We start from the raw sequence: 26,008 nt of genomic DNA on the forward strand, positions 1-26,008 counted from the left end.
CCTCCGCTCAGCCGCCGTAGCCGGGGCCTCGCGCCGCCCGCTCCGCACCCATTTAACGCCCCGCGCGCAGGCGCGTCGGGCGCGCGCGCCGGGGGCTCCCCCGCCCTTGCCTGACCGCGAACCGGCGGCGGGAGGCGCCCGCGGCGGCGGGGCCGCGCTCCCGCCCGGTGTCCCCGCCGTCCCCCGCCCGCGGACCCGGCGTCTCACCTTGCGAGCGGCGCGGTGGGTGAGGAGAGGCGCGGGGCTCGGCGAGGGCCTGCAGGCAGTCTGGGAGGGCAGCCCTGCGGGGGAGGCGGCCGCCGGCGGGATGCGGTGCGCGCCATGTGCGGGGCGGCAGCGGGATCGGCCCGCCGCTCTCCCGGGACGGTCCCCGTGTCCCCGTCCCCGTCTCGCCTCAGGGGGAGCGCGGGGTGAGAGAAGGGCGGGAAGCGGCAGGGCGATCGCGGCTGAGAGCGCGCCCGGCGGGCGCTGCCCCCGCGCCGCGCGTTGGCCGTGGTCGCTGGCGGGCTCGGGGCGGCCGGAGCGCGCCTTGGCGGCCCGCCGTGCGCGGCCCGGCAGTGCCAGCGCAGGGCCCCGTGTTCTCAGCCCACCGCGGGCTCCCGTCAGTCCCGAGTCCCGCATTCCCGTGGGACAGCAGGGCTAGGTTGGTGCAGGGAGCGCAGCAGCTTATTCGGAGGCACCGGGAAAGTTTCAGTTTTTGCTAATAAGGAGCAGACATCGTTTTCATCAGTGTGAGGAATTTACTGAGCGAGATCCCACGGCTCTGTCCCCAGGACTTCCATCCACTCTGCCACAGACACCCAGCGGGGCCACAGACACCTTGGGCAGAGAGGTCTGTGTAGGAACAACGAATTCCGTGTAGGGTCAGAATAAAGTGAATAAAGTGTTCTCTTCCCTGATCTCTAATGAAGTTGAATACCAGTATTAAAATCTGGATACCTGTAGAATGAGGGAAATATACGAGAAATAAACATTTCTGACTTTTTTTTAGTGACGAAGTGCTGCATTATTAAAAAGACAGCACTGTCACTATTGCCAGGTCTCTTGAAGCCAAAAGTGCTTGAAGCAAACAAATACACAGGGAGACTCCATAGCAACCAGCGGGCTGCCAGCCTGGAGCGGAGTGGTTATTACTGATGCTGTAGGCTTTGAGAAGCCCCGAACTGTTGTGTTTCGCTGTCACCTTTGTGCACATCGCTGTTGGGAGCTAGAACAGGTGTTTTGTCTCCCAAAGCCACATCTGCCACAGGTGCCTGTTACGAGATGCTCCGAGCAGAAATGTCCAGTGGCACAGAAGTGGCAGAACACAGTTTTTTTTCCCAAATGCAGCAACAGCTCCCTGCCACGGCCGTTCAGCGCCTTTCCCTGCGCGGGTGTGTCCGTGCCTGTGGCCGGTAAGTCCCGGTCACACCGGGGGCCGGGACAGCGCTGGGGCCCGCCCCGCCGCACGGGGGCGCCGTCCGCCCGCCCCGCCGCACGGGGGCGCCGTCCGCCCGCCCCGCCGCACGGGGGCGCCGTCCGCCCGCCCCGCCGCACGGGGGCGCTGTCCGCCCGCCCCGCCGCACGGGGGCGCTGTCCGCCCGCCCCGCCGCACGGGGGCGCTGTCCGCCCGCCCCGCCGCACGGGGGCGCCCCGGGGCCTGCGCAGGGGCCGGGCGGGGGCGGGAAGCGCCGGCCCCTCATGCCGGGGCAGCCTCAGGCGCTGCTGCTTTCGCTCTCCACTTCTCTCCCCTTTGCGGTGGATTTCCCCGCTGCTGCCCGTCCGTCTTGTGTGCCCGTCGGTGCCGGGATCTGTGGCGCCCTCAGCGGGGCGGGGGCGGCTGCCGCGGTCCCTCACGGCGGGGTTGTGGAGCAGCGCCGTGTGGGTCTCCAGTGTTCGTCCATAAGCACAACAAGCATTCAGGGTATAGTTGCCTGCTGAAAGGAATCTCGTGCAGTAAAACTCCAGAAAAATCTTGTAGGGTTTTGGGTGTTCCTGTTTCGTTTGGTTTGGCTTGGTGTGTTTGGTGGTTTTTTTGTTTTTGGGGTTTTTTTTTTGTGTGTGTGTGTGTGTGTGTTTTTTAAGCTTGTGTGGTTTCGTTGTTTGGTTTTTCGGTGTTGGCGTTTTTTGTTTGTTTGTTTATTTGTTTTGATTTTTTTTTTTTCCCTCCCCATCACACCCTAGCCAGTGTTTATAGAAAAATCCGCTTTGGATCTCACACTTAGAAGGAGGTGGCTGGCTGTAATCCCAGGTGTTTTCACAGGGTCACTCTTCCCGGGACCTTTGCAAGTCGCGGGTTCCATGCATAGAGAAGTTCTCTCTGGAGCTAGGTGGAGCTCATTGTTTTCTTCATTTCTAAGTGCTTGTGGAGGAGAGGAACACTATTAAAAAAACCCAAAGGGGTTAAAAGGAGTCGGCTGCTGATCCTGTTGCCCTTGGTTATTTAATTTAAGTAGGGGTATATAACTTGGAATAGTTTACTTTTTACAGCACTTTTCTCGCACATTTTTAGGTGAGCAGAATTGCTGCCTTAGGATTGAAATGGTTATAACTTTATTAACCTTAGATTAAGCCAGCACAGTGTTGCTAAGTGAGACACACAGATGCTTTTCATGCTAAACATCTGGAACTGCATTATGCAGTTTGAGCGCAGTCATCTGAGTGGAAGTCATGTCATTTTTATTATACAGATTGCATTTAGCATCAATCCATGTGATGGATTCATCACAAGTAACAGGCACCAACTTATTATTTATCCAAAGTTAATAAACAAATTGCACAGCAGAGAGTGCATTTCTGCTTCAGGCTTGGAACCACAGTGAAGGGGAGAAATGTAGGAGCAGGAAAGCAGTAATAAGAAGCTACTATGTTAAAGACCTCAGCTGTAATTTATTTTATATTTATGACAGCTTAGGATTTCCATGTGACAGAAGAAAGTTGAGTTATTCTCAGAGAAGGGTTTATTAGTCTCTATGGGACTTTGTTAAATGTTCCTCTTAAAAGCAAAGTCAAAAACAAGGAACACCCCACCTCCAAACTAATCATGAAAAACAACTTTATGTGGGCTTACATTATCATAACATTTACATATAAAACTGATGTATTTGAGCTTGAGATATTAGACAGGAAATAAGGTACTTGGACACAGTTGTTGGCCCAACCACAGATTTACTCCATGTTAGTTCTGTTATTCTTCCCATGCTTTTGTTTTCTAGCTTTACCAGGGAGAAGTGATTCTTTTTTGACTCTTATTTATCATGGTCACTTGCCATAAATTTTGGGGAAAGTAGGCTGTCATCATTAAATATGTGCAGCACATAACAATGTTTCAAATATAGAAATAATTGGTTTAAAAGTAGGTATGGTGGAAAATTATTAGATATTCACACACCTTAGAGTTTAATACAAAACTTCTGCATGTTTTTCTCAAGTTTGATTTTTTCATCTCCTTTGTGTAAGGTTGTCATTGCATCTGGTCAGACCAGGTTTACCGTTGGGGCAGATGAAATTGTTTCAAGGGGAGTTGGGTCTAAATGGTGTGTACAAGAACTTATGCTGAAAACTGTTTTTCATCAATTTTAAACTGCCTGAAATTCCTCTTCAAAAGTGCATAGGGTTTCCTAACTTACATCCTGATGTGAACAGAATCCTTTTGTCTGCTGGACAGGGCCTACCTCTTTCAGAAAACATTGAGACAATATTTTATAGAAAAAGAATTTCTCACACAAAATACAGGTCTTGTTTTCTTCCATTAAGTTGTTTTTTAAACTCTTTGCAGCTTGCTGGAACAAGCCAAAAATACTGTATTTCCTCCCAGTGATTTGTTGTTAATAGTGATTATTCAGCTGAATTTTCAAAACTTGCATTGTTCCAGTGACTTTGTGAAAACAACTTTTTTTTTCCTGGCTGCAGCCGTGTTTTCCCTAGCTCAGTTCAGGAAATTATTCGGGTGAGATTTCAGATTATCCTCTTCTGTTGCCTCTTCTGAAGCTCAAGAATGTGTTTGTGGTTCTAATGTGCAAATTTTCAGGGTGGTGGCAGCATTTGTTTTGGGAAAGAGGCTTCAATGGAACTGGTGCAGCAAGTTTTATCTGCACAGCCTTTTTTTTTAATCCTTGTTTTCAGAAAATTACCAAGAAAAAAAATTTAGAATTCATAAAAACACACTTGTTATTTTTCAGATTAGAACTACACTAGAAAGTAAACTGTGTGATGGAAAAATATGTCTAATTTTGTTTTTTAATGATAAATATGTAAAAACAGGAAGAGATTTTCAGGGTCTTTTTTTAAGGAGAAATGCATTAAAATATGAACAAAACTAAGAAAGAGCTTGTAAGGAGCATTTTATGTTAAAATGGAAAGTTCTCACTTCAGTCCAGTAGTGCTCAAGAGAATTTATCAGCAGTAGACAGAATACCTTGATATGTTTGAGTGTAAAAGGCAGAACACCACAGTCAGAGCTCTCTGTTAAGGCACCCTGTGTGCACACAAATGCATTTGAGTGATTTTTCATTTCATCTTTAAGGAGAAAAGAGTTGTCTGTGACATGATTGCACTGAAGTGTGTCTTCCTGGCTGTGTTGGAGAAAGTTTAATATTCCAGACACTGAAACACACCTGATAAGGAAACAATAAACGTTTTAGCATTTTGTAGTGTCGTATTCTGTATTTGATTAGATCCCTTTGTTACAGACCAAGCCATTGAAATAATGCCACTTCTTTGCAGGTAATACAGTTTTCCACAACATATTTCTCCTTTCCTTTAAAGTTCAAAATCCCTGATGATGCATGAAATCCAGCAACCAGCTGAGCATCAAGATCATGCAGCTGGACAACCTGCAAGAGATGAATTTCAGGACACAGGTCATGACAAGCCAGGCCAAGACGGGAATACCCAGAGTCAAAGAAGAACATTAAAAAGTTTCCAGAGCAGGTGATCAGTACAAAACATATTTTTCACTAAATGGAGCAGGGGATCAGACCTAAAAATGTCTGGGTTTAGTAGGACCAGTGCAGGTTACAGAAGTTTTAGTTCAGAGAGTTCTGAAGATGCCTTGTGGTAACCTGAGGATGAGGATCGACAGTCAGAGTTCACTATTTTTTATTTTCAAAGGCAAATTTAAAAATGGCTATTTTGCCGTCCTTTAGTGGGGTTTTTTTTGCGTCTTTTGTTTGTTGAAAGAACAAACAAAGACAAAGGTGGGATGTAATTGTGTGGAGATTAGGAGCCCATCATTTGCTGAGCTGCTGGAGCTGCTGGAGCAGCTCAGACCTGCTGAAAGAGGCAGGCCCCCCTTCCTGGCTGTGTGCTTTAACTAATTACCTTGTGAACCTTTGGTGCTCATTGGAGCCCTCCGTGTGCCAATTAACTCTGAGATCCCTTGGGAAAGGAGAGGGGAAGGGTGGCAGTGCCACACTGAGGCATCAGTGAGCTGAGCTGGTGCTGGGAGAAACTTGTGGAGATGTGGAACTGCTGAGGGGAGGTGGAAGAGGGAAGATCTGGCTTCAGGAAGGGCCAGAGGTTAGATTGGTTCCAGTGTTCTGGACTCAGTGGTTGACCTGGGGGGACCTGGGTGTTCCTGAAGCCTCAGAAAGGGCCCCAGGCAGCCCCCCCTGCTCGGCAGTGGCACTGGTGGACAAGGGCTGCTTGCATGGCATTTGGGCTATCCAGAATTCCTAAAGAATTAGGAATGCTGGGTAGAATTAAGAATACCCAAAACATCCCAATTCAAGCTTTGTAATGATGCTTTGGCCTCTTTGTGCTTTATGGATTGCTCTGTTATAGGTACTAATTTCAGGGTCTAAATAGTTCATATATGCATTGATCTCTGAAAACTAGACTCTTACTTTTATTACTGAAACTACAATAAAAATTCCTGTTTTCACTACTGTCTGGGAATTTGCAGAGAAGGAGGACAAAGACAACAAACCTTTCCTACCTTTCCTTGTATTCCAGATATCTAGCAAAGAAATTTTTCTATCTGTGGGCAAAAATGACATTTGGACAAGTCCTCCCTTCCAAAGCCAGGTAAATAAAATGACAGAACTCAGAGATGGGTTTTTTTGTTGTTGTTGTTGGGGTTTTTTTGTTTGGTGTTTTGTTTTTCTTTTTATGGCTCAGTAGTAAACCATTGGGCTAAGAGTGTACTGGCAGCCTTGGATGTATTTTAAGATCACTTGAAGATTTTCTTTGGGTACCTTTCTTGCTCTTGCTTTTTTGTTTGTTTTTAATAATTGTGGTTAAACTTCTATTGAACAAATTTATAGAAATTGTGTTTTGATAAAGTTGGACAGTATGTGCATATAAATGATGAGATATGATTGGGATACCTGCTTTAAATTTAACTATTTCCCAAAGTTGTGATGATAGAGATTTCACAGACTATTCTGAGTTGGAAAGGACCCACATGGATCATTGAGTCCAGCTTTAATGTGAAATTCAGTTAACATTACTGTTTGCAGTGTTGTTCTTAATGTCTATCTGTTTATGTTTGGCATCTGTCTGACCTGGAAGTACCTGTGGCAGATAATTCCTTTCTGCTCTCAGTGTTCTGTGAGCTACTGAACCCCCACGCTTTGACAGTAATTTCTAGTTTTGCATTAATTTGCATGTTCATTCTTGCTTGAGCACACCCTTGGGACCAGAAGCAGTTCCCAGTGGGAAGATTGTATTTGGAATAAGATCAGGTCCTCCATTTTTCTGTATCAAATATGTTCTGTTTCTGCCTGTGTGGGTAAATGGAAGTTGTCCTGTGAACCTCACTGTTCCTCTTGATCTGCTGATTTGGCACTACTTTGGCTGTCTATCAATTCAGCACAATGAGGAATTTATTTTCTAGGGGAAATAGATTTTATAAAGACCAGCAGGGAGCACAAGCAATAATGAATTGCCTTTCTAGATTTAAAAGTCCCCAGTTCTCAATGGCTTTAATTTCTAATACCTGTTAATGCATGTGCAATACTGTTAATGCACCTAGTAAAAAAATATATCGCTCATTTCTTATTTCTTTTTTCTTTTTTTCCTTTTATGCATGAGTGCTTGGAATGATTTAGCAGCTTGGCTTGGGGTAGGTTGCTGTAAATTGCAACTTGTGAGAGGATTGATATGTTTCACTGAGAGATCTCTAGGTATTCTGGGCCTAATTCTGCTGTTATTACATGATAAAAACATCAAAGCATTATAAAATGTGATGTAACTTTTGTATTTATTTCTATATATAAAATAGTTTGTGTTAAAATAGCAAAGAACAAAATTAGAAAGGAAAATACATGTATTGTTATCTACTGTTCTGGTTGTTAGAGCAAAACAGAACTGGGGATAAAAGATGTGAATAGGTCTCAAGTCAGCTGGTACTCTGATATTTGACAAATTAACAACATCTCTTTTATTCCTTCTCTTTATGTGAAGTATCTACAGTCAGTAATTCCTTCTTGCAGTACTTCATGGATTCTTGGAATAGAGTGTCACAGTAGAGTAGTGTTTTAAATGCAATTAAATATTGTTAGGCTAATCAGGCAAGCCTGGAGAAGAGGTGTTGTAATCTTTGTTAAAACTGATTTGTGGTCGCTCTGGAAATGTGTATGACTTTTCTCCTGTCCAAATCTTTCAACTGTTTAGATGTTTTTATGATCAGAAGGTTCTTCAAAAAGCTTTTGGAGAGTGGAAGGAGCAGTGGACAGTTTGCAGAGAAGAGAAGCTCAGCCTCAGAGCAGACAACCATTACAGGTCAGTGAAATGACTTCCCATTGGGGTGTGTATGAGCAATTTTCTGAAGGAGTTTTTAATACCAGTGAGCCAGTTCCATCCATGGGACATCTAGGCTAAAAGCAATGTTTTCATTGCTTATTTTTATATTTCACTGAATGCCATTTCTTTCATTTTTCAGGCATTTACTCCTTAATTTGATATTCAAGGCTTGGAGAGCCTACGTATGCCAAGAGCGAGGAAAGAGGAACAAGTACCATGTTGCAGAGTCTCATGGTAAGGGAAGTGATGGGGATCACAGTGTTTGGGGACATACTGGGATGGGAGTTTCCAGGGGAATTCTGTACCAGAGTCTGTCCCTGTGCCTGTGTGCACCCTGAGCTCCCCAGCCCATGGCAGTGCAGTGCTTGCAGCAGCAGATGGCAGGGGGCTTCTGTTAGAGGGGTGTAGCTATAGAGTTATTTAGGGATGCCAGTGAAGAAGCTTAAGGGCCTCTCCATCTGCTCTGGGCTGCACTGGTTTTGTTTCAGTGGGGGTGGCTTGATTTTTGGTTGGTTTCTTGTTCGTTTCTTGTTTTACTTGATCACAGTATGTTTTCAAGTAGATGTTTTTTGATCAAATGTTTTGCTGGGATTCTCTATCAGCTGTTGCTGTAGACATTAGATAGTAATTCCCTGTGCTTTTAACTGCACTTATTTTCTGTCTATTGACTGTTCCTTCCAGCTTGTGTCTTGCAATAGAAAGCAGCCCAAACTTTTGCAGTGCCCTTTATCTTATTGTGTAAGTTCTGTGCTCTGCAAGGGATTTGACCTGGAGCTGTCCGTACTGGTAGCAACTTTCTTGGGTTTAGGGGATATATTTTACTGAAGGGAGGTTGACCCTTGTTTAAAGATGATGCTGAGGTTTTGTTCTGTGCTGATTTGCAAAATAAGTTCACTGCTCGCTTTGCACATGAGTGTGGCCTCAGAATGTCCTAGAGATTGGCACCTTTGGACACAAACTGACAGGCTATCCAGACTTCCTTTCTTACTGAGTGAGGCCAGAGTATTTACAGCAGAAGCTGTGTGTTACTTGGTTGAAAATAGAAAAAGGTGACCTGATTCAAGGCAGTTTAATGCTTGATTCACAAGGAAATCCTAAAAAAGAAAAGTCTAGGATTTTTTTATGTGTAAGTGTGAAGTGGCCTAGAATCAATGCCAGCTTTTTTCTGATAACTCTGCTTTAACAGTGTCTGTTCTGACAAGCCAGCCTGCTGTGAGGAGGGTGTGCAGTGTGCTGCACTGAGTGGCAAACTGGAATTTGTGACACCACTTCTGTTTTTAGCTGCATGACCAGTGTGCTAAATAATGTTGACTTGTTTCTGGTTGATTTCTCTGCTTGTAGTAGAGGTTAACTCTCGAAACACAACTGATGAACCTGATGAACTTTTTAAATTTTTTTTTTTAAACAAACCAAAGAAAATGCTCTAGTTCTCCCCAGTGCAGTCGTTACGCTGGCTATTGTCCTACAGCTGTGTCCCCTGTAAGCGCTGAAGACAAAGGGATTCTCGGCCACTGACAGTTCCCGCTGCCGTGAGCAGGTGGCACGGCCGGCGCTGTCAGCGGTTCTGACGCTTCTCCCGTGTCACCCTCGAGCAGAGGCAGGGTCGCTGCCGTTCCAGGCTTTTCCACAAGGTGTCCCTGCGGGCTGAGGGCGCAGGAGTCGGGGGCGATCTGTGCTGGAGCGGCTGAGGTGTGCCAGATTCCTGTGTGAGCTTAAGATGCTTCTGTTTTTCTGTTGTGCACAGCAAAGAAGCAGACTCTGCTCAGGACCTGGCAGCGCTGGCTGGTTTATGTTGGTGTTCAAAGGACAAAACACGGGCTGCAGTCTGTGGCACTGGCATTCAGGGAAAGAAGCTGTTTGCGGTAAGGATGGAGCACAACCAGACAGAGAGGCACTCACCATAAGGCCATGTCTTTGATCTGTGTAATGTTATCTTTTCCTGCAGTGACTTTGTCCAGTGTTTGATTTTTTTTTAAGAGTTCTTTTGCTTTCTGGGATGGCTGAGTTCTTCTGGCACACCCATAGACTGAATTTAAGAGACATGGCAGCCTATACCTAATGGGAGCCTACAGGAAGGCTGGAGAGTGACTTTTGCAAAGGCATGCAAGTGAGAGGACAAGGGGGAATGGCTTTAAGTTGAAAGAGGGTAGATTTAAATTGAGTATTAGTATTGAGTATTATTTAATTGAAGAAATTCTTTACTCTGAGGGTGGTGAGGCCCTGAAAACTGGAGATTACTCAGAGATGATGTTGATGCCCCATCCCTGGAAGTGTTCAAGGTCAGGTGGGATGGGACTTGGAGCAATGTGGGATAGTGGAAAGTGTCTCTGCCCATGGCAGGGGGTTGGAACAAGAAGGGATCTTTATGGTCCCTTCCAACCCAAGCCATTCAGGGGTTCTTTGAAAAGATTGTTGTTTGTACCCTTTTCCAGGGAGATGAAAGTGATTTCTTGCACCAAATTGAGGCACTGTGTTTGAATTTGTCTGTAACATTATTTTGGCAGCATTTCATGGGCAGTGTGGAGAAGACAACAGTACCAGAAATGCTCTGAACATAAAATGAATATTTTGGCTCTGCAGCATTGGGCCCAGAGCCTGCAATTTCGAGTAAGTCTCAGGAGCTTCAGCTACTGCCATTTCTAATGTTCAAGTTGCTCACATGTGAAAATGTTACAGGTGAATAAAAATTAGACCTTGTACTCATTTACTTTGCAAATTGCAGTACTTATGGTGGAATATCAGGACATGGGAAATGGAACAAACCTATGTCAGGGCAAGTTCAGATTGGACACTAGAGAAAGGATCTTCCTGAGAGGGTGGTCAGTTCCTGAAACAGGCTCCCCAGGGAAGTGGTCACAGCACCAAACCTGTCAGATTTTAAGGTGCCTCAAGCCCAACTTCCTTCTTCTTGCAGGACTATCTAAAATTAAATCAGATGACTGAGAGTGTTGTCCAGATGGTTTATCAGAGAAGGGATGGTATTTAATTTGACCTGCATTGTAAGATGCAACATGGCCTCTTGTAGGGCAGTATTCTGCTAAGGAAAGAAACTTGTGACTTGGGAAGTCTTATAGCATCTCATGATGTGATTCCCTTTAATATGAAAATACCCTTTAATATGAAAGAAAGGGATTCCCTTTGATATGAAAGAAAGCCTATTGGCAAAAGAAAAGTATTATATTGGTCTTTTTAATGGGAAAAAGTGTGAAAATACTTTAAAAAGTGAAAAAATCTTTGACTCTTTCTGTGCTGACATTCCTTTGGTGTTTGTTTGGGTTTTATTGGGCTTTTTTCCCCATTTTTGGGGGGAACCTCATTGCTCATGGCTTCCACCTCTAGAACTAACATGGAATTTCTTACTGCATGTGTGTTCTTCCTCTCCTCCTCTTTGTTCTACTTCCCTAATCCTGTCTGTTTTTTCCCCTTACTGTCCCTACCCCTGAATTGTTCCTTCAGGCCTGGTTGCAGTGGCGAGAGCTGTATTTGTACACCCAGAATGAGAAGCAGAAGGACACCAGGGCAGTAACTCACCACCAGCACTGGGAATTGAGGAGATGTGTGGGAGCATGGCTGGGATACCTGAACCTCCACAGAGTGAAGAAACGCCAGAATGGTGAGTGAAAAGGGTGAGTTAGGACAGGACAGGGCTCAGCCCCTTTGCTGAGGGCACGGTGATGGTTTTTTCTGTTTTAGGAGACACTGCAATGTCTCTGCCCACCAAGTGATGAGATGCAGCTCAGGCTGTTCACTGTGACAGGCCTGGCTAGCTCAGCTCATATGCTGAACTGTCAGGAAGATCCTGCTTTCCATGGGGTTTAAAAGAAAATGCTTTACAATTCCCTTGATGAAAACTTGCAGATTGTCTATTCTGTTTTAACTGAGATATCTGTGAGAAGGATGCATTCAAGACTTCGATCAATTAGTCTGTGGATTTTCTTGATGATCAGTCAAATCCCAACTCCTATAGCATGGTAAAGGTTATTACACCAGTTCTTTTGTTTCTTCCCTTGAATTGGAATGAGTTCAGATATTTGTATGAATTGCTTTTTGATTGCTGGCAGTGGAAAAGAATCTAGCTTGGAGGTGTAGGAACTATTAACAGGAGCATGCTGAGATGTAAGCAAGCTTGAGTATGTTGAACAAGTAATAAATACAGTGTCCTAACTTCCCTCTCTTAAGTCAGTACAGTGGGTTACTGCTTTAAAACTGCCTTTGTGATCAGTAGGAGGAATATGGTCTGTAGTTGAGCGTTAATGTGAATTCCTGTAACCATTTTCCAGTGTTGGAGCTCATGTCACTTGCGAGCTCAGGTGCCAGGATCTCATCTGATACAAACGGGCCTAGGACAGAACAAGCCCTGAGTGATTTGTGTTTGTTGCAGAGCTGGCCCAGGAGTTTCACCGCAGCAGGACGCTCCGGAGGCGCTTCTCCGACTGGCAGCAGTCATGGGAGTGCAGGAGGAGGATGCAGGATCACCAGAGGGACCTGGAGAAACAAGCTGCAAGGATTGCCTTGTGGAGAGTCTTTGCCCACTGGAAGCATTGTATCCAATCTGTGCTTAGTCCCTAGCAGAGACAAGTTAGAGGCATTCCTGCAGGGGGAGGTTCCAGTTAATACGCAGGAATGTTGTGCAGTGGTGTGACAATGCAAACGTGTTGTCATTGGATAGGTGTGTGTAATGCCATACATTAATTAAACTGTTGTAATTACAGTATATTAGCAGCTGTATAAGAGTCTATTAGAGCCTGCAGAAGATAATTTATGGTTGTTACTTAAGAGGGAATCAGAAACATATTGTGATAAGCCAGCAAAATCTAAAAGTTTGACTGTAGTCAAAACTTCTGCAGATAACAGTGCTGGACATTCAAAGGAAATTTAGGTGAAGATGTAGCGCCCCTCTGTGGGAGAAGGTTGTTTCTGTGTAAAAGCTGCTTTAACTCAGTGACAGATGTGCTGTGTGTGGAAGAGGCTCAGCAGTGTGAGCTGGCTGAAAAGCACTACAAGTGTCAGCTGTTGGTAAGAGCACTGCTGTGTGCCGGGTGGGAGGGCTGTGCAGTGTTCCTGTAACTCTGACACTGCTGTGTGGGTGTTACGGGGGAGATACACCAGGTTTCTAAATTTAAATTATTCTGGAATCTGTCAGTTGAATCCAAATGGGGGAACTGTGCTGATCTTCTTCCAATAGGGAAATGGTGAAGTAGGTTCATCTTGAGGATGTTGGGTTACCTGCTCCCTGGCTATTCCACCATGAAGTTGCCTTTTCCCCTTGATTTTTTTTTTCTTATGCTGCTTGCTACAAAAATTGTTTTTTCTTCTCTGCAGTAAAGTGTACATGCTGCTTTTCACATGAGACCAAAGACAGCTTGCTGCATGTGCAAGTAGTTGAGTAGTTGTTTTGGGGTTTTGTTTAAGTTTTAGGGGTTTTTAAAAGAAAAAATAAATCCCTGAAGGCTGTCTGAAAGGTGGGCACAAGCAAGCCTCCAGCTTTTTGGAACTGAACTATTTTCAAGGTTGGCTCAGTACTGGTCATTAAAAGAATACCAATAAACTGGTTTGGATCATGAAGTGAAAACATTAGTAATTAAAAGAGCAGGATGATTAGTGATTTGAAGTAGGATGCTCTCATCATGCTGTTTACCATGTTGTGCCCCCATTCAAGGGATTCTAGGCCTGTAGATCAGTTCTAAATTACCTGATTTGGATTACAAATCAAAGTTGTGTTTATTTCTTGTTGTCACAGGAACTTGGCCTTAAGGGGCTTCAGCAGAATGTCCTGGACACGCGTCTTCAGCGCATGAGAGCAAATCTGTCATCCCGCCAGCATCGAGTCACAGTGAGTGTGACTTTGGTTCTTGTATCAGTTTGTCCTGAGCTGCCCTATTGACTTCCTCTGTCACTACAAAGTACTTTTTTATTACAGCAGTGGCTTTGTTCTTAAATACTGATAGCCACAGAAGATCTGTGTGAGTCAACTGCCACTCTTAGATATTTTTAGTTTTTCATTTCCATGTTTATGGTGGATTTTTCCTTCTACCAGAAAAACTTGTAGGAGGCTATAAAGTTTTCATAGATGAAGAAGTGCAGGAGACAACCATTACAGTATGCAGTTTCATTAGGACTTTAATAATTTCTTTCTTTGCATTTTTCTCCTCCCTTGATATCTTTGGGGGGGGTTTGTGTCTTTCTTGTTTTATTTCAGGTGCTGCAGAGGTACTGGAACCATTGGAAGTCCCGTTTGGAAGAGAAGGAGGAAGAACAGCAGCAGGCCTTAACATCAGTGGCTCATGCTCGTTATAGGTATGCAGAGAAATATTAATACAAGCTTGTACAAATGTGGAATCTGTGGGCCTTTGGTTCTCTTCTCACGTGTGGTAATACCTTTGGGGGCATGACTTGATGGCAATTGCTCTTGACATTTTCTGTGAGTAATGAACAATTTACATCTCGTGCTTCTCTGTGGAATGTGGGAGGGAGATTGGTTAAGCCTAGCTCTGAGGTTCATTTAGTCAGCTGACATTTATAAGATCAATATGTTTTCTGAAGGAATTCTCTGCTGACATTTCCCTTTTTGCTTGCCAGGAGGGTGTTGATGAGGCGGGTGTTTGACACATGGCTGCTGAAGGCCTGCAAGCTGCAAGAATATCGAATGGGAGAGAAGAGGGTGAGTGTAACTCTTGCACCTTGCTTAGGAAATAGAGGGGATGATTGCATAGTCACTGTCTGTGAATATGAGCTAGCATGAGATGGACTTGGTTGTTGTAAATTCCCTTTTCCCTGGTGAGGGATCAAGTCAGGGGAAACAGATTACAACCAATATTACTGATCACTTGTTTTAAGTAAAGCAGTTTGATAATAATATAATCAAGTTATTATTAGAGGATTGCCATTCACATAGTTCATTCACTTGTTCCCTCACCCTGTAAATGTGTGTGTGCTCTTTCTCACACTAATACTAAATGGCCAACCCCAGCCTATTTAAGAAAAGCAGGGTTGTACTGAGAAGTTAGCTGCCCTAGGTAGGTGTCCATAAAGTTCTTTACAGGGCCCTTCACTTTCTAAGGGGGTGTATGTATGTATATTTATGTATATAGCCCTGGAGTATTTACTTGTAGCTGCCACTGTGGCCTCTATGGGGTCTCTTACACAATCCCAAGTTGACAGTAGCACGTGTGGGTGTCTTTGTGCAGATATGGCTCACCCTCAGTGGTGGGAGATTATCACTTCTTGTACATTCAACAGGACTGGCTTCTGGAACTTATCAGTTCCTAGGAGTCCTTCCCATGCTTTTTATCACTTGTGTTTTTCTTCTCCTTGGCCTGCTGGTTTTTGGTAATGCACACAGGTACTTTCAGAGTTACATACCCTCAGCTCAGAGGGGCTTTGGTGGTGTGTCCATTGCTGTCCAACCTCAGAGGAAAAACACTGCACAGCTCTGTGCATGCCATCTTTAGGGGTAGTTTGCTGTTTGCACTGCCTGTGCTGTTCACTCAATGTGCCCTCTGTCCGTTCCAGGCCGTCCTTCATTTCGAGAGGCGGCTCCTGCGCCGCTCCTGGCGCTGCTGGCACCGCAGAGCAGCTGCACGCGTGGAGGAGCAGCAGGGCTTGGCCAGCGCAGGGCATCACTACAGGAGCCAGCTGCTGCTGAAGGCCTTCTGTCTGTGGAAACACAAGACTCAGGAGAGAGAAACACAGTAAGGATTTTTTTCAGAGAATGATTTGGCTTGGCCCTGTGGCAGCCTACTTTGGACTAACAGCGTTTAATTCACAATGGTGCTCACTCCTTTTTTGTGCTTTGGAGTCTACTAAGTTGTCTTTCAGTAAATGAATTAATGAAAATAACAAATGTGGATTCAAGTCTGTGCTAGAATTGTCCAGTAACATGGATTGCATTGTAGGACAAATAATTATTTTTCTTATAGGAGGCTCAAGGAGACAGAAGCTTTAAGATTTCACTGTTCAAAGTGTCTGCAGCAGACTTGGAACAAGTGGAGAGAGGTGAGAGAGTTAACAGATGGGGAAGAGCTTGAAGTCTTTCTGTTATGTTTGAATTGCTTGTACCCATATGGCTGGAAGTTAAATTTTTTGTGTTAAACACCAGTCATTCCTAAGCTCTCCTCCCTTTTCATGTGGATAAAACCAGTTTAGTGTGGGTGGAACAAGAACTGTGTAGGGAGGAGAGGGAATTTTTTGTTCATGTATCTAGGTACGATGAGAATAGGAATATGGTTTAGATGTACCTGGGAATGTAATCAGAGTTAGAGTGATGAAATTGTCCCTTCCCAGTGCTGGGTGTGTCCTTCTCAAAACCTGAGTTAGAGGTTTGCAGCCAGGCCTTTGTGTATGGCCTATGTTTGTGTTGCAGATTGTAGCAAACACTGTCACAGAGTACTTTCATGGTGGACCTTGTCCTTACCATGGTATGAGGTACCAGATGTGCCTTGCAGCATGTCTTGGGAATTTATGAGGAATTTTATAGTTGGACTTGCTATCTTGCTGCAGACCTGTTAACTTGAGTGGTTTACATCAGTCTTCAAGAGGATTCCTACAAAGGGCAGGAAAAAAAGCACCTTAACTAGGCCTTTTGGGGACATAGCAGAGTGCAGCACCAATTTGAGTGAAAAGCTGTTGCAGCAAGGTGAAGGACTGATGTTTGTCCATAGACTGGAACTGATCCTTTTCCCTCCTCTCTCTGCCATTACTTGTTTTCCCCACTTTCATGTGTACGTCTCTATTGGGTTTTTCCATTTCCTCCTTGTAGTACGTGGGACATCAGCGTGAGAAGTGGAGGAAGCTGGTGCAGGCAGACCTGCACTATCAACGTGTGTTGCTGGGCAAGACCTTGGCAGCTTGGAAGGTAGGATGGAGCAGCCCTTTTGAGGCAGCTGTCTGAATGTGCTGTAGTGTTCAGTGAGAGCTGTAGGGCTCCCCCACTGATCCACTGGAGGCACCACGTGTGCAAGGTAGAATGGAGGCTCTTGTGTTTAGGGCTGTATGAGCTCTAGCATTGCTTTTTGGAGCAGAAGACCCAGGGTAATCTTGTAGCACTGGTGAATGGTCTATCACAACTAGCATTAACTATTGTGTAGTGACTGCTTGTCACAGCAAAGCAGCTGTGACAAAATTTGATTTCAGTGGCTGTGTTTTTTCCCTATACTTTACTGCCTGTGCTACTTATGATTTAGTAAGAGTTCCTAGATGTTTCCTCTCCCCACAGGTATTAAGAGTTGAGGTAAATTTACCTCTCAATACTATTTTTTTTCAGGTTTACCAACAGAACATACAATGCATTCTGTACCAAGTGGCTGAGAAGGAGAAACAGCACACTCTGCTGCTGCTGCGGTGAGCCTCTTCCAAGGCAGCACGAGAGAAGGGACTGCACTGCAGTCATTACTTTCTTTCACTACCACCTTGGTAACTTTTTGAATGTTCTGTGCTGGGAGTTGACTCTGCTATGCATTGCTGTTGCTTTGCATGCAGGTCATCTAGTTAAAAGAAATCAGCCTTTTCCTGTTTGCTGTCTGTTTTGCTTGAATATTTTTTAAATCTCTGTTTAGTCCTGCAAGAGTCATCAGACAGCAAAGTGCATCAGTCCCTGTCTATTGTGGTATCAAAGCGGCCTGGAAGATGCAGAGCCTTTCTTGCATTGCAGTGGGGAGAGTGATTATAGATATCACCACATTGCATTGGCTGTAGTTACTTTAGTTTTAATTATCTTATTTGTTTTAATGCTTGAGTCGCTTGCAGAGCCTGACTGGCTCTGCTGAAGGTGCTGGATTTCAGAGAGGGGTCTGTTTTGCACTGCCTTCTCTTCAACAGAGACCTGAAGGGGCAGAAGTTGATTTGCGTGGCTGAGTTTATAGGTGCAGCTGGTTTTGGTTCCCTTGTGAGTAGGAAAGTGCCAAATGAACTAGTGAGCATCATTTGTAATGGGTTTGTTTTTAACTTTTGTGTGTATTTTTGCCTTCAGACAGGTGCTGTGTACGTGGAGACAAAATGCCCTTGCTCTTATACATGAATCTAGGGCAGCTACTCAGGCAGATGAGCACTACAGGAGAGCAGTCCTGTCAAAGGTAGGGTCTGTACAGCAGGTGCCAAGGTCTCAGAACAGGTGTATTTCAGACAGGGGTCAGGTAATACAAGTAGAAGGACCAAAAACTTAAATCTAAGAGCTACTACTAAGAGAGATTTGCAAAGTCTCATCTTGTTTTTACAGGTGTCTCTGAAACTTGTCTCTGTGGGCTCATGGCTTTTTCTCTTCTTCTCATTCCTTAGAAAGGAGGGAGCTCTAGGAGCATGATATAGCATAGTAGTATTGGTGAGGTGGGGTGGGGGGAGATGGATGAAAGAGAAGAATGCCTTGAAAAATGCCAAGGGGGCCCTCTGAAATACTTCTGTATTTAATTTGTAGGAAATTCTTACTGTCTGCTGAGCCTTTTGTGAGAAATGAGTTGGAAATGGTTATGTTACCAGCAATGGGGGGTACATTGTGTCCCCTTCCATGGCAGTGCCAGTCTGTGTCCCATCTCCTGTTTGCCTTGTATCCTCAGGTGCTGCTGCAGTGGAGAGACACTGCCTGGCTACGAGCGTGTCACCGCCATCTGAAGGTGACAGCTGTGGCAGAGGCCAGAAAACATTTGGATTTAGGTGAGCTGGTGTAGATGTTGAACTCCCTAAAGTCCTCGTTGCCTGTGAATGAGCCAAGGGCAGTGTGTTGTGTGAAGTGACTGGATGGTCTGTTGGCTTACAAGGGGTGTCCCCACAGAATGGAGAGTGAATTCAGTGATCTGCTGAATGCTGCTTGTGTCACTTTTGTTTCTCTGTTTGTTCTTTGTACTGTATAACGGATGGTAACACTTCCTTCCTCAAAGGAATTTTCCATTACTAGTTTTGAGAACCTCAGACATCTGTTTTGAGGGCAGTGAAAGCAGTCTCATCAATTACTGCTTCAGTCTTTCTCTAGTCATTCATACTGAAAGACCCTCAGACTCTGCAAGCGTTTCATGGTGATGTGCTCTTGACATGAGAACTCTGAGGCACAGAGGGCTTTCCTAAAGGTTATAAAGAATGTCAGTGGCAGCAGGGAAGATTTTACAAGTCACAGTTCCCTGTCTGTTACATGAAGTGTTCACAGTTCTTCTTCCTATACTGATTACTGTCAGTGCTGAGTGTTGTTCAGGTATTGCTGAAACAGTTGGGAGGAATAGCTGATCACTTCATACTCTGAGATGAATAATCTCCTTTTTGTACATGAGTTAATTTATCTCCCCCTAACAGTGCAGTTGCAGAGCCTGTTTCTTCACTGGAAGGAATTAATGAGGGAGTCTGTGATGCTGAGGGCTCAGCACCACAGGGCAGCACAGCACCACCAGCAGCACCTGCTCCAGAAATACCTGGAGAAATGGAAAAGTTATCATCAGCAGTGCCTTGGGAAAAAGGTGAGAAGGATCAGTAACCTTGCCAGTCTGTGGGAAGTGACAGGTTTGGAGGAATAATCTCTGTTCCCTGGTGAGGGGAACGGCAGCCTGGGCTAAGGAGGAGCATGACAGCTTTGTGTACTGAGGAGGAAGGAGCGTGCTGTGCCTGCCTGAAGAAACTGATAGAAATAACAGGCTTAACAAGCCAACCTGAGCTTACTGTGAATGAAATCCTTGCTGGGCCCATAGATGTCTGCACATGGGGTTACACTGTAGGGCACTGGGGTATTGAGGGTGGCCTCAACAGAGCAAAGGGAGGTGATAAAGGCTGTTTGCTAGCTGTTCTAATAGCATTTGGCTCAGATAAATGGGGTTTGTCTGCAAGTGACTCACAGTTTTGGTTGCCTTGCAGCTGCTGCAGAGAAGGGGAGATGAACTAATGACTCATAGACTTTGCTCTGCATCCTTCTCTTGCTGGAAAACTCGGGTAAGGAATTTTCTCCTGGGTAGACACCTAGCTCCTTGCTAGTCATTCTCCCTTCTCCTTCATGTTCCGTTTATACAAGGACCAAGACAACTGTTAAAACATTTTCAGGATTTTGTGGTTCAGCTAGCACAAGAGACCCTTTGCCATAGACTGGGCAAACTGAGTGGTTTTTTCTGCTCCTAGCTTGGTGCATTGGCTGGTGTTGCTGGTGTTGTGTATGGAGCTCCTAACCTGGCTGCTGTGCATTTTTCCCCTAACAGCTGTTGCAGCAGCAATGGGAAAAGCGGAAGACAGTGCAAGCACTGTGGCACTGGTCACTGTCACTGCAGAGAAAGGTAAGGGCTGTGCAGGGCAGGGGCAGGCAAGTGAGTGTGCAGATGTGCACATCCTGTGCAGATTTGACTGCAGTCAGCAGAGTGCACACTGAATGTCTGTTTCCTTTCCTCCTTGGGGAAATGTTGTTATTTTGGAATGCTGGAAAAACCCCTAAAATTTCTTAGCTGATGAAAAAATATGCACATTTTTCCCCATCTGGCCTCAGCTGACTCTGTCCCTTTGTCATTGTGGCAGTGTCTTGCTGTTGCTGTAGCTCTGCCTGTTCCTATGCAGTGGAAGGGAGAGTGTTGCTGTCTGCAGGGGGAGTCCCTGGCCTGGGACCTGCCTGTATGATACTCACAGCTGTCATTGTTCCTGTTGTAGGTATTTGATGCTTGGCTCGGGTTTGCCAAGGGGCAGCAGGAGAAGAAAGAGGGCATTGAAGAAGGGACAGGAATTCACCACACAGCTCCTTTGAGAGAAGGTGTAACCCATGCCTTGAGAAACACTGCTGGCATCAAAGAGCTGCAGGGACAGCTCCATACCCAGCACCAGCTAGAGGTGAAAGAGTGATTGCTCAGATACATATCCAGAACTGGGCTGCTCTGGTCTCTGCCCTGTGTGTGAGATGTGTGCTTGTGTGTATGTGCATGTGTGTATTTTGGAGCTCCACATCCCAACTATTTAGATCCTACGTACGCTTCTGTCTCTGGTTCAAAGCATTTCATTCAACTGGGACTAGAGGACTTCAGACTCACTGGGAGCTTTTCTTAATGAAATTACTTTAAAATTGGCCAATTCCTGCCACAGACAATACTCGTGATTGAAACTTTTGCATGTGGGTCAGGTCTCTAAATTCTGTGCTAGAATGAAGCATTAGAGGCTGCATCTGATCCTGTCTTAGCTTTAGCCCTGCTTGTACCTTCATATCTGGGCTTGTGTCACTTCTGCCTTTGAGTATCAGCCCAGCCCTGTGTGTGAAAAGGATGCCTGTACTGACTGCTCTCTTCCTGCTTCTGGGCAGCATTCCCAGCTTTTTTCCAGGGTTTCAGGATACCGGTTGTTCATTTGCTAATGTGCAGCTTGCCTTGGTGCAGAACTACCCGGTTAATTCTCCTCGCCCAAATGTTACCATAGTGGACCTCTTGATTTAGTTTAGAGAGCTGATGTGGCTTTGAGGGCACCACAAATCTTGGTTCCTTCTCTATAGGTGATGTGGTGTTTCTGTTCTCAGCCATCAGAAGCTCTGCTATTCTTTGTGCTGGCAGGCAGCCTGCAGTCTTCACCAGTCAGTGTATTGTTGTGCCATGCTGTGGAAACAGAAGGCTCTCTCCCTGAAATTAAATAAGCCTTTTTCTTTTTTGCCACCTCTGAAGAAGCAAGTGACATTTAAAAGGCCTGATGTTAGTCCTGAGACAAGAGGAGTCTCATCAGAGGAAGAGCCATGGCCTTTAAAATGCAGACATCTACCACTTCACCCTGCTGAGGGGGGCTCAGTTCTCCGTGGCCTGTGAGTGTAAATTTGAGTCCCTCCCCCTTTCTCTGGCACATAAGTAACTTTGCATATATGTAATCTGTCCATGCGTGTCTCATTTTTGTGTTTTCTCACTGATGACTTGGTTCCTGACCTAGCTCTGACTTGCATTATGTGGCTGCTGGTACAGAGTTGTACAAGAGCTGCTGTGTAATGCAAACATCAGCCCACACACAGAGAGGGTTTTTGTGACTGTACTTGCCAGTGATAGGTAGAACCAGCTCAGCCATAGACCTTGCACTTTGTCTTTCTCAAGATACAACTGAGTTTGTGGAGCATTGACCATTTGTCATAGGAACAGAGAAATATTTACAAGAGAGACCTTTGATGGGATTTCTCGCCCCTTTCTTTTCCTTGGGGAAGCTATTCCTTAAAATTTTTCTATTGATCATGGAGCAGTTGCAAGGAGGAATTGTCTATGAAGGTCTCAGTGCAGGACAGGAATTCTACAGGGAAATGGGATTGTAACTTCACATTGCTTTAAGCAAGTGTGTGCTGCCAAAAGAAGAGTTTCTGCCCTGTTCAGTTGTGTCACTTCCACCACTTTTTGTGTTGACACAACCATTCACATGGTGAACTAGATTCTCACATTAATACAGGTTGAAATTTAATTTTTAAGAATCATTATTGCATGCAACGAGGATGTTGCAGAGCAGGAATGAATGATGAAACTATTTTCTATAGCTGCAATGCCAGCTGATGCCAGTTGATGATAATTGTAAATCTGGGGCGTTCTTTGTTCTGTTTTTCTTTTCAGAAATGCCATTCATCAAGCCAGGTTACCATCACAGAAGCCTGACTTCCCTCTGGAATCTCTAGAAAGCAAGGAACTGCTGGGACCTCCTTTTACTAGGTAGAAAATCTAATTTTAAAAGTAAAGAAAAGATGGTGTGTGACTTACAGTGGGCATAGTAGAGCAGCTACTTGGAGAGCTGTATGCAAGGGAATGACAAGAGTCTCCCCTTTTTTGCACTGACTGCAAAGGAAAAGACCAACAGGTTGCAGTGTACAGTGACCTTATCCTTCTTCCTGGACAGGTCAGAGGTGCCCTTTCAGCAAACATCTGTGAATAAATGTCCTGCACAGACTGGGAACTTAATGCTGACACCTCACGGGGAAGAAAGTACCTGTAAATGTCTGTCCCAGATGGGCAATGCTGCTCATGCCCATCCCTCTCTCCCCTGTGCTTCTCTCCCCCTGTGGACACAGGACATGCACCATGCTGGGCAGGGGCCAGAGCTGTGGCCTCCTGTGTCTTTCATGTCCCAAATGAAAGCTGGCTCAGAGGAGGTGAGTGTATTGCTGAAGGAACAATCAGTGTGTGTACTGGGCTGCTGTCAGCAGGCCCATTGCTTACTGCTGTGTTTTCATGTGCTTCTGAACTGCCCACCTGGATCTTGAGCTGTTTTTCACTTGTTCTAGCTGTCATCTTTAAAGCTGACCAAGTGAACTGCCTCTGAATGCCCAAGAACTGTTTACTCCACGTGTTATTCTGTATTTCATGCATTTTTCCTGGTCTTCCTGGGCAGATCTTTTCCTAGCAAGTGATGTGAGGGTGCTGCCTCTTCAGAGCTCAGAGCAGCTACAGTTTGCTGTCCAGGTTGTAGGGATTTAAGAGAGACTCAGCTTAGGAGCAGTGGGTGTGTCTGAGAGCTTCAAAAAATGAAATTCACTTAACCTCTTAATAGGTGCTTGTATTTTGAACTTGTTCCACACAGAACAGGAAGTTTTAATCTTGGTGAAATATCTCCATGTGAGAAATCAAAGAGCCCATCTTCTAAGCTCTGCTTCTTCTGTGGGATTTTATGAGAGGGGCTCAGCACCTACAGGACTTGTCTGAGTGGGAGTAGGGCTAAGTAGGTCAGGCACATCCTGCTTGTAGGGCTTACTTAAGAAAACCCTTTGAGGAAAACACAAATATCATTCTGACCTTCTAGAGAGGAAGTCAGCCTGTGAATGGTCACAGAGGAGCCCATTCCCAAGAGTCTCAGCAGAATTCTGTGCAGGAGAAGTTGCAAACAAATTTGCAGCCACATTTGCTGTCACCTGAAGACCTGGTGGGAAGAGGGAGTCACCAGACTGCAGGTACATCCTCAGATCTAAACTGTAGCAGTTGCTCATCCTCCTCTAACCTGTATGAGACTGCAGGTCACTGCCACAAAATGTGTGGGAGACAGGGCAGTCCTGTGTGGCAGCATCAGGAGGTGAAGGGGGTCAGTATTCCTTTCTGGGATGTAAATGCAGTTGTTGTATGGATTCTGCTGAGTCTGGGGGCTGAAGCCCTGCCCTAGGCACTGAAGGATGGGGACTGCTTGAGGCCAGCTTCTTTTAGCAAGAGTGTGCTGGGCTGTTCATGTGTACTGCAGAACTTGCTTCAGGAGGGAAGTTCACCCAGTAGAGCTCTCTGGGGTTTCCCTGTACTTGCACTATGGCTGTAAATGGGACAGATGGTGTCTAAGCACCTCTCATTGTGGGGTTTTTTATGACATCAGAGCATGGAATGTGCTCTACAGGACTACTGTACTTCATTACTTCTACACTAAACGTGAAAGACTAAATCCTGAACAGGCCAAAACAGAATCTGTAGTCCTAAACCATCCACCAGAACATTTCATATCTTTTGTGTGTTCAGACTGAGTCTTCAGGAGCTCATACTGCTGTCAGAACCCCTGCCCTGTCACTGTACCTGACCCTTTGGGGTGCACTGATACATGTCACAGGGTAACAAAACATGAAAAGGACTCATGGGGGTTCCATTTTTTCCTGACATTAAAAATATTTCCTGTTTCTTTGATAAGAAGAAAGAGTTCTGTTCTACCTCCATTGCTTGTGCCTTGTATCTTCCATTCAGCTGAAGGGAAAAAGAGGGAGCACAGTTCCAGAGAAGAAATGATGTTGGAGAGAAAGGTGGAAGTTGAACTCCAACATATCCAGCAGCAGATGCAGTACTACTACAGCAGGAAGCAGGAACTCAAGTAATGCCCTTTTAGCCAGCTTTTCTTTGTGTTGTCCACTCTGTTGTACTTTTTCTGGTATCTACCCTGGAAATAATCAGTCTGTTCACAGTAGAACTGTGAATGAGACAGAAAAGTTCCAGAGGTTTTTATTTTCCCCTTTTGAGTTCACTCAAGGTGAAGGAGTGTATGTGCAGAACTACTTCTGTAGTCAGCCAAGTGATTTAATTATACCTCTGGCAGCTCTTGCAGAAGCATGTCAGAGGTATCACTGGCTGTAATCTGAAGACAGTACAAATTAATTGGGCAGAGCAGTTGAAATTTAGCTTTTAGTTATTTTATCAAGAGAAGTGAGGACTGAGCTTTTCCAGTTTTCAGTTAAAAAATAAATATGGCTGGTATTTGATAACTGCTCTACTAGGACAAGAAAACAGAAATGTTCAAAAGAAATGGGGGTTGGGGGTGATTTAACTGTCAGGAAAGGAAGAAGTCAGGGACTACACGCAGGAGGGAGAGACAACAGTTTTCAGATTCCTCTGTTTTCCAGCATCTTTTGGGTTGTTTTTTTTCTTTTACCTTTTAAAAAAGATTTTAACCATTGACTGGTTTGAGACAAAAAAATGGTCTTATTGCAAGTATCAATTGCAAGTCTAAGTTGGCTTAGACTGTTGAGCTCTTCACTGGGATAAGAATCCTCCTAATCCATTTTATCAGGTGCTGTCAGCAGCAGGCTCAGATTCTGCAGCAGTGGCTGGAAATGAGCACACAGCCAGGAGCCCAAGATGGTGTGCAAGGAGTTCAGCAGGAACTGGGTCAGGTGTGTACACAGCATTTAAATTGAAGCCACTGTGCCATGCACTTGCCTAAAGGTTGATGATAGCTGTGAGGAATTGTGTAGTAAGCTGTTAGTAAAATGCCAAGAGAAGGGATATTAGTAGTCAGAAGCAGGCTGAGGAGCAGAACAGGCTGTGTAGATGCATCTCCCTGTTTGTTCAGAAATGTAATTCCTGCTGCAGGAGACCTTTCTGAGGCTATTTCTAAGCTATGGATCAAGCTTTCATAGACTCAATCTCTAAGTTTTTTCTGCAATTTCTCAAGCCAGTTCCCTGTGTGCAGACTGGGCCTGCACTGCCTTCAGGCCCCAGGCTCCCCCAGCCAGGTGTGGGTACTGGTACTGCAGCCAGTTCTGGGCTGTTCCTCAGTGACACAATCTGGCCCCCACGTGAGAGAATACAAAAGCTGCTGGAGCAGCTCTTGCTGTAAAGAGTAAATACTGTCTCACTGTATGAAGTTCTGTTTATGCTGATGCCCTTGTGTTCCCTTCCAGCTGCAGGTGAGGATCAGCACTCTCACCAGAGCACAGCTGGCTGAGAGACACCACGTGCAGGCGCTGCTGGCCCGCCTGCGAGATATCCAGCTTGCCCTGGATCTCTAGTGCCTCCACCAACTGCTGAGCTTGGGGTAGGACTGTCTGCCCCTTTCACAGCAGGGGATGATGGAAGAGATGTATCCTTTCACTTAGTTCTATGTATGGCATTTATATTTGATAAACTAAGTTAAAAGAATTCTGTTTTTTTTT

General features: G+C 45.2%; 1 protein-coding gene across 6 annotated transcripts; it reads left to right on the forward strand.

Moving 5' to 3' along the window:
* Nucleotides 1-68: 68 nt before the first annotated feature.
* Nucleotides 69-25,971, forward strand: SFI1 (SFI1 centrin binding protein). Of its 6 annotated transcripts, none has more exons than XM_063416000.1 (30): nt 69-226; nt 4,747-4,911; nt 5,935-6,006; nt 7,597-7,704; nt 7,865-7,959; nt 9,470-9,587; nt 10,230-10,332; nt 11,182-11,338; nt 12,107-12,268; nt 12,674-12,741; nt 13,466-13,558; nt 13,925-14,022; nt 14,305-14,386; nt 15,238-15,416; nt 15,645-15,720; nt 16,484-16,579; nt 16,988-17,064; nt 17,693-17,795; nt 18,273-18,369; nt 19,000-19,160; nt 19,552-19,626; nt 19,887-19,961; nt 20,326-20,502; nt 21,318-21,451; nt 22,233-22,328; nt 22,513-22,765; nt 23,413-23,560; nt 24,327-24,450; nt 25,144-25,246; nt 25,757-25,971. In XM_063416000.1, the coding sequence occupies exons 2-30, from the start codon at nt 4,760-4,762 to the stop codon at nt 25,862-25,864; spliced, it is 3,390 nt and encodes a 1,129-aa protein (XP_063272070.1). In that variant the 5' UTR covers nt 69-226; nt 4,747-4,759; the 3' UTR covers nt 25,865-25,971. The 6 variants fall into 6 exon arrangements, with proteins under 6 accessions (XP_063272070.1, XP_063272071.1, XP_063272067.1 ...); XM_063416001.1 differs by having other exon boundaries at nt 70-222; XM_063415997.1 differs by lacking the exon at nt 69-226 and adding an exon at nt 233-410.
* Nucleotides 25,972-26,008: the final 37 nt, after the last annotated feature.

This window comes from Prinia subflava, chromosome 19 (assembly GCF_021018805.1).
Source record: "Prinia subflava isolate CZ2003 ecotype Zambia chromosome 19, Cam_Psub_1.2, whole genome shotgun sequence".
In the NCBI taxonomy this organism is placed as follows: Eukaryota; Metazoa; Chordata; class Aves; order Passeriformes; family Cisticolidae; genus Prinia; species Prinia subflava.

Excerpts from the sequence above, each read along its gene's own strand:
- SFI1 (XM_063415997.1), top strand. The coding sequence starts at position 322 with ATGTGCGGGGCGGCAGCGGGATCGGCCCGCCGCTCTCCCGGGACGGTC. Across the intron at positions 9,588-10,229 it reads AGGGAAAGAAGCTGTTTGCG|CATTTCATGGGCAGTGTGGA; the intron begins GTAAGGATGGAG and ends TTATTTTGGCAG. Across the intron at positions 19,962-20,325 it reads CACTGTCACTGCAGAGAAAG|GTATTTGATGCTTGGCTCGG; the intron begins GTAAGGGCTGTG and ends TTCCTGTTGTAG.